Genomic DNA, 11,678 nt, shown 5'->3' with positions numbered 1-11,678 from the left:
CAATCAAATGGCTCCAAGGGGCGGTTGTGTAATTGTGGGGTACATTAAAGGGACATCAGACAGACATAAAAAGGCATGCAAGGGCTCACCTTTGAGGCCATGACTTCAGGAACCAGGTCCGCACAGAGAGAGAATATATTTCCAACCAAGGCTTATATACACTCGGGTGGGGAGGGAGAGGCACACGTGCAAGTCCTCCTACTTACAAATTACAGGTAAGCACATATGTAACAAAGCGGGCTGTACGCTAACACTGAAAGTCCCTCGGTACACCTGAGGAGTAACCTAACATCAGTGCCTGGGGCAGGTAAGGGGTAGGGGCTGTCCTCAGAGCCTAGTGCACACTGCTGTCTCCACAGTTAAAGGTGCCACCCAGATGGCTATCAGCTTGTAAGAGGTAACTTTAAGACAGCACTATGATGGGAGGATCTAGTGGGGAACAATACTAATTATGAGACTTTGATTGGGACTCATCTCCAACTCACAAGGGTGAAGGCCTCCCTCCACCCCAGAAATCCAGCCCTCCAGGCTTCTTAAAATATGAAAATATTTCCTTATACTTTCTCTTCCCGTTCCTGTTTCCCACAGTACAAGGGGTTGCTATGAATGGAAATGGACTCAGTGGTACCTAACAACAAGAGGCATTGATATCAGCTCTGCTTTTGGAAGATCGATACCACACTCTCCCCCAGCATTTCCCACACTCCCCATGCTCCCCAAGAGTGGTGCCCAGGGGAACCTCAGCTCCATGGCGTCCACGGTGGTTCCCTATAAGGCTCTGTACCACCAACACCTTTCTGCCCGGTCTCCCCTGGGCCTCGGAACACATGGAAGGCAATAGGTAAGTACTGATCCCCTTTACCAAACAGGTGGGACCCCTGATGACATGGTATTTAAGCACCAGGCGGCTAATGGGGAAGTCAGCCCTTCGAACCCACCAGCTGCATTGTGGGGAAAGATGGGCATCTACTTCCACAGAGATCCCGACCTCGGAAACCCTGCGGGACGGTTCCGTGCTATAAACCAGGCAGGGATGACTCCGGATCACCTTGATGGCAGTGGCTTCCACAGAAGTAAACTGAGGCTCACTCAGAAAGATCGCAGGTTTGCCCCAGATCATTCAAAAGCCAGACCTGGTGGGCTTTGAATAAGATGCTGCTAGAACCCTCCTCATGTGAGGACCTTTCCAGGGGACCCTTCAAAGATTGCAGGGGATCCCAAATATTCAGCCCAGTTTGAGTTAGCTCTTCTGACCACAGGAGGCCCTCAGCCCAAAGCAAACAGCCGGAGATTGTGTTTCAGGTCAAGGGAGGGTGCAGAAGCCGGGATCCTGGGTCCTCAGTTCCTAAATCTACATAAATCCTGACAGGTCCTCTTCCATGCCCATCCCAGGACCCCATTCCACCCAGATCCCCAAGCCCAGCTGTGCAGGAGTGGAGTTAAACACAAGGTGTGTGGGGGTGGAGTGGGGGTGAGGGAGTTTGGAACTATGACCTCCTACTTCCTCCCAAGTATTGCAATTACTTTGTGTTTCTCTCCACAGCAGACCAACCGTGACCTCACCACCAGGCTGTGGACTCCTCCCAGCTGATTAAAGCTCCCGCATTGGCTGCACTGCTCCATTGGATTGATTTAGACAGGAATCCTGGATCCTAAAGATCTCCTTTGTCACCTGATAACTGAGTCTCCCTCCACCTGTCCCTTGACTCTACACACCTCAAACCTCACCTGTCCCCCATCCTCCCTCCGGCTCAAGAAAGCCTCCACAATGCCTGGTCCCATTGTTGCAGCCACTGTCGTCCAGGGTGGCCGGCGTCTCCCTCTTTTCCCACGCCCCCTCGACTTTACCAAGCATCCTGTCCTTCCGCAGGGACTGGTCTCCCCTGATAACTTGGCCAAAGCACAGGAGACAAAGTCTCGCCATCCCTGCTTCTGCGGAGCAGTCTGGATGTACTGCCAAGAGACGGGTTGGTTCTGCGGGCAGTTGGTGGGACTCCTGATCTTCGCCAGCGCCACCATTCAAACGTCTTGATGTTCTTCGGTCAAGGTCCAACGTTCACGCATCCCAGGGGCACGCCTGGACAGCCTGGAACCGCCCTGTGTTTCTAAGGAAGCAGAGCGGCTCGCAGCGGCTTTGAGCCGGGACGCTGTGCACAGCAGGAAGCTGCCCGAGACCCTTGCAGGAGCTGTGCCCGAGCGCTGCCCGCGCTGCGTCCTCGGCTCGGCCCGTGCGCCACCAGGGGGCACCCTCTGCCCCAGAGCCCCGGCGACGGGGACCCCAGGGCCCGCGCCACCCGCGGGGGGTTCGCGGGCCTCCGCTCGGCTGGGAGGGCGCGGGGGACAATGGGGCAGGCCTCCTCAGCCCGTGACGCCCAGGCCTGCGCTCTCTCCCTGGAGGAGACCGGGAGGCCATCGGGTGCGCGCGCGCGCGCGCGTGTGTGCATGTGTGTGTGCGCGTGTGTCCCAACGAGATTCTGCTTCTGCGTCCGCAGCAGTGACTTCCAGCCTCTCGCTGCAAAGCTGCGCCTGGCAGGCTGGCCGCGTTCACAAGGGTGCGCATAGGCGATGCACAAACCAGCGGCGGCGGCGTGCATGCTTCGCGCACGGCTCCCGTTGGATGCCCACGAGGAAACCGAGTCTTCGAGGGGCCAAGTGAGTGACTGAGTGACGCGGCCCTGGGGCCCATGGCTGTCACAGAGTGAGCCGCGCGCTGGAGTCGAATCCACCCTCCCCCCCAGCTCCCGGCAGGCCCCCCGCGGCCTCGCTCCGCTCCTCTCTCCGTCGGAAGCCACGCCCATGTGCTTGACACAATGGATGTATGGAATGTCCAGGCGGCAGCTGTCAGAGCCCCCAATGAGAAGCCTTTGTTAAAAAAAGAAAAGAAAGCCACTCCCATCGGATCGGATTCTTCCGCGCGAGTTCTTCCTTTGGGCCCCGGCTCGGCAGCGTCCCGGTGGCGACACGGGCACTTCCGTCAAGTCTCCGGCCTCGAAGGGGTTAAGGCCGCGTCCCGCCCCTCCGCCCGCCCGCCCGGCGGGAGTATGAATAGCCTCGCTCCGCTCCGACGCCACTCGCTGGCCGCTCGCCGCGCCCCGCTCCGCCCCGCTCCGCGCGCCCCTCGCCGCCGCCGGCCTCGCTTCCCTCGGGCCACAGCCTCCCGGTGCCCCTCTTCCCGCTCCCTTCCGTGAGCCCGGCTGGCAGGATGGAGGGCTGCCTGGGGGAGGAGTCCTTCCAGCTGTGGGAGCTCAACCGGCGCCTGGAGGTCTACCTGTCGCGCGTCAAGGCGCTGGAGGAGCAGAACGAACTGCTGAGCGCCGAGCTCGGGGGGCTCCGGGCTCAGTCCGCCGACGTGTCCTGGCGGGCCCGCGCCGAGGACGAGCTGGCGGCCCTGCGGGCGCTGGTGGACCAGCGCTGGCGGGAGAAGCACGCGGCCGAGGTGGCGCGCGACAACCTGGTGGAAGAGTTGGAGGGCGTGGCGGGCCGGTGCCAGCAGCAGCGCCTGGCCCGCGAGCGGGCGGCGGAGGAGGCGGCCCGCAGCCGGCGGGCCGTCGAGGCGGAGAAGAGCTCGCGGAGCTGGCTCAGCAGCCAGGCGGCCGACCTGGAGCGGGAGCTGGAGCTGCTGCGCGCGGCGCACGAGGAGGAGCGCGCCTGCCTGAACGAGCAGGCCGCCAGCGCCCCCCGCGGCCCCGCGCCGCCCCGCGCGCCCCCCGCGCCCGCGCCCGAGGTCCAGGAGCTGGCGCTGCGGCTGGGCGAGGCGTGGCGCGGGGCCGTGCGCGGCTACCAGGAGCGCGTGGAGCACCTGGAGACGTCGCTGGGGCAGGCCCGCGAGCGGCTGGGCCGCGCCGTGCAGGGCGTGCGGGAGGGCCGCCTGGAGCTGCAGCAGCTGCAGGCGGAGCGCGGGGGCCTCCAGGAGCGCAGGGCTGCGCTCGAGCAGAGGCTGGAGGGTCGCTGGCAGGAGGGACTTCATGCCACTGAGAAATTCCAGGTGAGGAGGTGGGGCCGGGGAGCGCTAGGAGAGGCCAGGCTCCCTGGGGCCCCTTCTGGAGCTTAGAAACTTTCTGGGCAGAGAGGTGACTGGTGATTCTTGGACCACTGCTCAGCCCTGGGACAGCAGGCCTACGCGTTGCGCACAGCTTCTTCGGAATCTGAGGGCAGACAGGTTTAGGGCCCTATGGCAGGAGGCCCCCTCTCAGCACTTGAGTGGCACCTTCCTGCTTTGGTGGCCCCCTGAGCCCCTTTTGGGGCTCCTATCACACCAAGATACCCAGGACTTTTCCCTCTTGGCCAACAAGTTTGCCAAGTTTGCAGGTCGGTCTCCTCCTCAGAATCTTCAAGTCCCCACCAATCCTCCTCCCTCTGACAGCAGCAGGTGAGGGGCCCAGCGAATGGCCACTATCCCCTCTCTGGAGCATTCCAGAGGCCAGGGACAGCTGCTCCCCCTCACACTGCACAGCTGTGACCAGCAGCTGAGAAAACAGCCTCCCTTCCAAGCCAGACAGCGGTCTAGCCTGTACCCCCATCCCCATCCCCCCCCCCCCCCCCCCCCCCCCCCCCCGCACAGACAGAGCATAAAGATTCCAGAACTTGTGGGAAGTGGAGGGGCGAGGGCCTGAGGAGGAGGAGCAGGAGGCAGCAGCAAGGGGACAGAACAGTTTGACTTGCAGTTCCGCCCCATGGGCCCCAGACGTCTTGATGAATCGTTTTTCCTTCTGTTTCCACTCTTTCCCCTCTCCTCCACTCTGTAATTCATCCCTCCTCCCTCCCGCTTCCTGTGGGAGCAGCCTGCAAAGAAGAGCGGACCCAGTGTGGGAGAGGGCCGAGATACGCCACGGAGCTGTGCTGTCTCAGAGGCACTGGAGGGGGTGTTCTGAGCAGCGGCTGTGATAGGGGCTGAAGGGGCCCTGCCTCTACAGAGAGGTCAGGCTGAGTCAGCAGGAAGCACCATGTGTTCCCCCCCCCCTTACTGACTGCCTCTGGCTTGCTTTGTAGCTGGCAGTGGAGGCGCTGGAGCAGGAGAAACAGGGTCTGCAGACCCATATCGCCCAGGTCTTGGAAGGCCGGCAGCAGCTGGCACACCTCAAGATGTCCCTCAGCCTGGAGGTGGCCTCATACAGGTGTGGGGTGACCCCAGCCCACCCCTGCTCACAAATGCGCAGACAGATGCCAGGCAGATCCTTCTTAGCTGACGGGCCCAGGGGCGTTGGCAGCTCTGCCACCAGGCTCTGTGACTCCAGGGCCATCACTGCCACGCCAGGATGTGTCCCACCTGAGCCCCCCTGCTCTCTCTGTGGGTTAAGGACCTGTGTGGTGGCCTGTGCCTAAGAAGTCACCCAAGGAGACATTGCTGAATGGAGCTGCCCCAGGAGAGGGGACTGGGCCTGTGTCCCCGGACCCTTCCTTGAGGACTTCTGCCCCAAGCCTCTGTGGATGCCCACACTAGGGGCAGGGCAGGGGGGGGGGGGCGGGTTGGAGGAAATTGCAGGCATGGGGATCTCACTGACTTGCCAGCTGACCCAGGTCTCACTCTTCTTGTGGGTTGGAAGAGAAGTAGGACTGGTCCCTTCCAAGGCTCCTTCTAGTCTGAATGGCGGGGAGACCTCCCAAGCCCCTTCTCATACCCACATCCCCTGATGCTGTGACCAAGGAGACAGCTGCTCCCTGACTGTGTGGCCTCTGGGCAAGCCCGCAGTCCATTCTGAAACACCAGCAGGGTTGACTGGGGAGAATCTAGTCGGGAATTGCCTCTTTGACTGACTCTGGGAGAGCCAAGTACACAAGCCCATAGGGAGGGACCAGGACCAGAGAAGCGACCAGCACTGGACAGTGGCCTCAGAGTGCCTTGGCAGATAAGGCCGAAGCCCTGGGGAGGGGCATCATCTCCGCAGAGGGTGGAGTTGAGGATATGCTATCACCTTGGAAGGACAGAGGGAAGACCCCAGGAAGAGGTGTCAGCACAACTTGTTGAAATAACTGTTCCTTCTCCCCGCAGTCAGCCCCCCACGGGGTCTTGAGGCAGGGGCACAAAGACCTCCCGTGGCCCCAGGGGCCTGGGATCCAGAGTACTTTGAGATGGCAAGATGAGGGCCTTGACCCCCAGTCACACCACTGAGAGGCAGGGTCTGGGCAGGCCCCAAGGCATTTAACCGCTGGGTTTTGAGGCATGAAAAGCATTTGGAGAGAGGGGGTTGAATTCATTTGCTTTTGTCTGTGAGCAGTTCTGGGAGCCCCTGGGGAAGGAGGGGGGAGCCCATCCCATGGGAACGGCCTGAGAATTCCCACTTAGCCTAGGCAGCCCCCCTTCCCAGACCCTCCAGATGGTGAGCCCTCACAAAGGCAGCCATGATTAGCATGAGAATCGGGTCCCCCACACTGAGGATGAGGTCATGGGCCTGGGGTGGGGAGGAGAGAAGTCCCAGTGATATGTGTGTGTGTATACGTGTGCGCATGCATGTCACTGTATAGGAATCTGTGGCTGTGAGCCCAACTCTTATGTTCCACATGTGTGTGTGACTGTGGCCAAGGACGTGATGCCTCTGGGTATGTAACTGATTTTGTGTGATCACTGTGAATGGAGGGCGAGCCAGCTGTGAATGTTCCTGGCAGTCCTGCCTGTGCTCAGAGGACTGACCTAGGTTGCCCTCCTTCATCCCCAGGACCCTCCTGGAGGCTGAGAACACCCGACTGCAGACACCTGGCAGTGGTCCCAAGACTTCTCTCAGCTTCCAGGGTAAGTGGTGGGGGGCTAGGTTCCCCCTGAAACTCCTTCTTCAAAGCCCAGACCTGCCCTTCTGTTCCTTTGCTGAGAGGCACCAGATCTAGTCTGGCTGCCAGCTCCAACAGCAGTGAGCATCCCCTCAGGTCAGCAAGGAGGAGTTGGGGCCAGGGCTCCTAGACATTGTTGCCAGAAGTGGGGTGGCCCCCTCCCTGATAACACTTCCTCACCCTGTTTTTCCCCCTCTGCCTTTCCAGATCCAAAGCCAGAGCTGCGTTTCCCCGTGACCCCAGCTGGCCGGCGCCTGGGACCTTTGCCCCCTATCCTGAACCTAGCCCCTGTCACCTCACCCTTGCCCGATACTCTTAAGACACCTGTGCCTGCCTTTTTGAAGAGCCAGGAATTCCTCCAGGCTTATACCCCTACATTGGCTAGCACCCCCATCCCACCCACACCCCAGGCTCCCTGCCCTGCTACAGATACAGAGATCAAAGCCCAGAAAGCTCCCCTCGCCCTCCTCCCCTCACAGGGTGGGAAGCAACAGGCTTCAGAGCCTTTGTGGACAGAAGCCAAGGTGGCCATTCCCACCAGCATCCTTAGAAGGCCGGAGGAGCCTGGGGGCCAGCAGCAAGAGGCCAGTTCAGGCCAGTTGCCTGAGGATCAGGTCTCCTCGGCCCCCCCACTCAACTCTGACCCCAATAGTTTAGAGGCCAGAGATGGAGAGCCCTCTGGGTCTGGCGTGCCCAGCACAGCCCGGGAGGACAGTGAAGGGCAAGCCTGTGGATTGACCAAGGAAGAGGCCAGCACTGAGGTCAAAGTAGGGCACAGTTTACAGCAGGGAGCGTGGCGAGAGGAGGGATACTGGGACAGGGAGGGACTCCAGGACTCTGTGAAGTCTGTGGAGGAAGAGCTGCAAGAGCCACTCTTGTCTGCGGACAAGCAGAGCGGGGAGACGCTGAGAGGTGTGGAAAGGGAGCGTCAGGACGGGCCGCGGGCCGGAGGGGAAGAGGACTCCGAAATACCCAGCACTCCAGAAAGAGAGGATGGAGGGCAACTGCGATCTTCCGAAGAAGGTCTTGAGGCCGTCGGCTCTCCAGCAGAGCAGACGCTGGAACCACTTGCACCTGGAGAGAAAGAGGAGCCGCAGACATCGGGGTCTCTAGCAAAGGAGACCCGAGAGCCCCTGGGGTCTGTTCCTGAAAGACTGGAGGCATTCTCATTCCCAGGCCAGGAAAACCAAGAAGTCGTGAGGTCTCTAGAGGAGGAGGACGGAGAGTCCTTGCGAGCTCTGGCCAAGGATAGTCTAGAACCACTGCCATCTCAGGAAGCTGAGGATGAGGAGGTGCTGGGAAAAGAGAATCCAGAACCACTAGGGTCCCTGGATGACGAGCATCAGGAGGCTCTGGAGCAAGAGAAGCCAGACACGCCGAAGCCCCCGGGTGACCAGCATCAGGAGGTTCTAGCAGCCACAGAGCAGGAATCCCTGGGGTTGCTAGAAGAGAAGCCGCAAACACTGAGATCTGTAAAGGAGACTCAAGAGCCACAGGGGTCTCTAGAAGCAGAGACCCTAGAGCAGTTGCTGTCTCTAAAAGCAGACCGTGTGGGGGTGGAGAAGTCTTTGGAACTAGAGAATGTAGAATTGCCCAAGGCTGCTGAAGAAGGCTTGGGAATATCAGATGCTCCAGAGCCACTCTGGCCTCTAGAAGAAAAGACCCAAGGGACACCGTCGATGCCTCTCGAGCAGGACATTCAAAAGCCACTGGGACCCGGGCAAGAGGTTCAGGAGTCCTTGAGCCCCCTGGAAAAGGAGAATCAAGGACCCCTGAGATCGCTGGACTCAGAAAACGTGAAATCTTCAGCAGAGGCGGGCCAAGAAAGCCCGAGGTATTGGGAAGAGGAGAGGAAGCTGGAAGCCAGAGAGAACAAGGCTGCGGCCAGCCTTCTGGAAGATGAAGGGCCCAGTGCAGATCAGTGGTGGGAAGCAGCTGCGGTGGTGAAGGGCCAGGTCCCGCCACCTGGGGTGGCTGCCACAGAAAAGGAGGTCGAAGTAGAGGTTGACCTGGGGGAGCAAGATGACTTGGATGGGAAAGAGGAGGCTGTGGGGCTGGCGTGGAACACAGGCAGAGGGCCCCCAGCTATCTCTGAACCCGAAGTGCAGAAAGTCCCAGTTGAGGGAGCTGACGGGACAAGAGGTGCCGAGGGCTTCCAGGACCCTGAAGGGCAGCTGGAGTGGGTGGGAGCCCCAGACCTTGGAGTGCCCCTGGGGATGCCAGAGGCAGAGGCAGTGGCAGTGGAGGGAATGTTGGAAAAGGAGGATGTGGTTCCAGGGGGGGACCCGGCTTCCGCCCAGGTCACCCTGGGTTCAGAGACAGCCGTGGGTGAGTCTGTGGGAGCTACAGAGGGACAGGAAAAGGAGGCTGTCCAGCCGCAGGACCCAGACCTCCCGGAGGCCAGAGAGGACAGCATGGAGCTGCCCCTTAGGGATGAGGGTTTAGGAGCAGAGAACGCTCAGGGCTTGGGAGAGCCCTGGAGGGACCTGAAAGAGGCAGAGACTCTGGAGTCAGGGCTAGCTAAACTGCCCAGGGAGAGCAGGGACCCCCAGAGGCAGGAGGACACTGAGGGCTGGGCGCAGTCAGAGTCTGAGCATGATTCAGCGGAGGAAGGGTTCCCTGCTGAGACCCTGTGCCCTGATGCCCCTCAGCCCAGGCCAGAGGAGGGGGCACCCCCAGGGCTGGAGCTCCCCAGCCCGAGGCCCACTGAGCCCTGGGGGCCTCCCTCACACCCTCATGATGTCTCAGGAGCCCAGCCCCAGACTGAGGGGAGCCTGGAGGCTGGCTGGGGGCTGGGCAGTGGGGTGGAGGCCCTAGAGAAGCTGGAGGATAGGCAGGAGCAGGGTTTGGATTCTGAGGGGGTCCCTGGGGGCTTCCAGGAGGAAGAGGAACAGAGTGGAGAAGAGAGTGAGGCCGATGAGCTAGGGGAGACCCTTCCCGATTCCACTCCCCTGGGCCTCTTCCCTGGGTCCACATGGGACCCCGCTGGGGAGGAGAGGCCCTCCCCGCAGGGGGAGGCTAGGCAGGAGAGCTGGGGGCCCTCTGCCAGCTTGGGCTCTGAGGGTCTTGGGGCTGGACCCTCGGAAGCAGAGGAGGAAGGTGAGGAGGAGGGGCACAGCCCCGGCTCTGACCTGTCGGAGGAATTTGAGGACCTGGGGACAGAGGCCTCTCTTCTTCCCGGGGGTCCCGAAACCCTGCGACAGGTGCCCCAGCTGCTCCTGGAGCCTGCAGTCTGGGACCGAGATGAAGAGTCCGATGGATTTGCTGATGAGGAAGAGAGTGGGGAGGACTATGAGGAAGAGGAGGGAAGAGGGACAGGGCAGTGGGGGCCAAGGTCCTCCGTAGGCAACCTGCAGACCCTCAGTGGCCTGCAGAGAGGGGACCTCATGGAGTCTGAAGCTGCTGGGGTCAGTGTGCCTTGGGATGGTGAGGGCCCAAGAGGCGTTGCGGCAGATGCCCCCATGCCTGCGCTGCAGCCGGAGTCCCAAGACAGCGCTGAGGCTTCTAGCCCAGAGGAGCCTGCAGAATCCGATCCGGCTCCTCTGCAGAGAGAGGATGCAGGCTCTGGTCCCATGGAAACCCCCAGTGGGGTGGAGGGCACCGGCCACCAGGGCACAGGGGAAATCCTTGGTGTCAATGGCCAAGGTCCCAGCTGGGGGGAGCACGTGAATGGGGACCTGGAGCAGTCTGAGGGAGGAGGACCAGGGAAGCTGGGGGCCCCTGAGGGAGGCAAAGGGAGCCCCTCTGAGGTGGAGGAGGGGGACCCTCCAGAAGCCCCCTGGGCAGGGATTCCCCTTCGCTTGGGCCAGGGCCAGTTCCTGAAGTTCACCCAGCGGGAGGGGGATGGAGATTCCTGGTCCTCTGGGGAAGACTAGATATAGACCCCTCCCACACACCCCACCCCTACTCAGGGGTTCCGCCCTAGAATTTCCTACCTTTGGTTTCTGTCCCAGAGCCCTGGCCCTCAGGCAAATTGGATGGGGTGTGGCAAATGGGGTCTTTCCAAGGGTGTGGAATCCAGGTATCAAACCCGACTCACAGGCCCCCTGGGGGGTGGGGGGACATCCTGCCTGCACTGCCCCCATCCTGGGAGGCTTACCAGCTAAGGCCCCTCTGTAGCCCTGGCCTGTCCATCCACCAGCTGAAAGAAACAAGAGGTCCTGCGGTTCCACTGAGGGGAGGGAGGCTGTGGTGGTCTCACCAGCCCTGCAGTCCGTAGCTCCAGGGCTGAGGGGTGCTCTCTACCTGGACTCCCCCTAAGCCCCCACTGTGTGGCCCTGCCTGCCTGGCTCCTCTCTGCCTGAATAAAGGGATGCCACTTCCTTCAGAGTCCAGCTCTTCCTTCCCTGATTTGGTGTGGGTGAGGAAGGGGGGTCTTCAGGGGGAGGAAGTGGGAGAGGATGTGTGGAGGAGGGCTCCCTGCTGAGAAGGGGACCTGGGAGGGCTCTGGGTTGGGGAGGTGGGCATGAGACAACAGAGAAAGGCTTCAGGCAGCAGGGGGCCATGATCTAGGGAAGGTCTGGCCAGGTGACCTCAGTGCCTGGCCAGGCCCCTCATCATCTCTGCCCACAGCACTGCTGATCACAGGGATTAGGCCTTGGGGCCACCCCCGCGCCTGCATGCCTCCCTCCCCCACAGTCCTGGGTGCCGCCAGCATAATAAGCCCCCTAGCCCTCCAATCCAAACAGTTGTCTGGCCTGGGAGGTCCGCTGGATCAGAGCCTGGGAGGGGAGGGGAGGGCTAGCACACACCCTTTCCCCCCTGCTGTGTGAGCCCTCAGGCCATTTAGCAGCATCTGGACCTCAGCTGGAACCACCCAAGCAGGGGCCTGGGCCAGGTGACTTGAGGGTCTCTGGAGGATCAGAAGGGCTAAAGGGGAAGCTGGAGGGGCTGCAGCCAGATCTACATGGGGAGCG

The 11,678-nt window shown here is 61.3% G+C and overlaps 1 protein-coding gene across 1 annotated transcript; it reads left to right on the top strand.

Moving 5' to 3' along the window:
- Nucleotides 1-2,832: 2,832 nt before the first annotated feature.
- NES (nestin) lies at nucleotides 2,833-11,084 on the top strand. The gene is made up of 4 exons (XM_075563496.1): nucleotides 2,833-3,985; nucleotides 4,990-5,114; nucleotides 6,654-6,727; nucleotides 6,970-11,084. Exons 1-4 carry the CDS (start codon nucleotides 3,203-3,205, stop codon nucleotides 10,635-10,637), a joined length of 4,650 nt encoding a protein of 1,549 aa, XP_075419611.1. The 5' UTR covers nucleotides 2,833-3,202; the 3' UTR covers nucleotides 10,638-11,084.
- Nucleotides 11,085-11,678: the final 594 nt, after the last annotated feature.

This window comes from Tenrec ecaudatus, chromosome 1 (assembly GCF_050624435.1).
Source record: "Tenrec ecaudatus isolate mTenEca1 chromosome 1, mTenEca1.hap1, whole genome shotgun sequence".
Taxonomy (NCBI): domain Eukaryota; kingdom Metazoa; phylum Chordata; class Mammalia; order Afrosoricida; family Tenrecidae; genus Tenrec; species Tenrec ecaudatus.
Note: the sequence above shows the minus strand (reverse complement) of the source record. Positions and strands in the feature narration are given on the sequence as shown.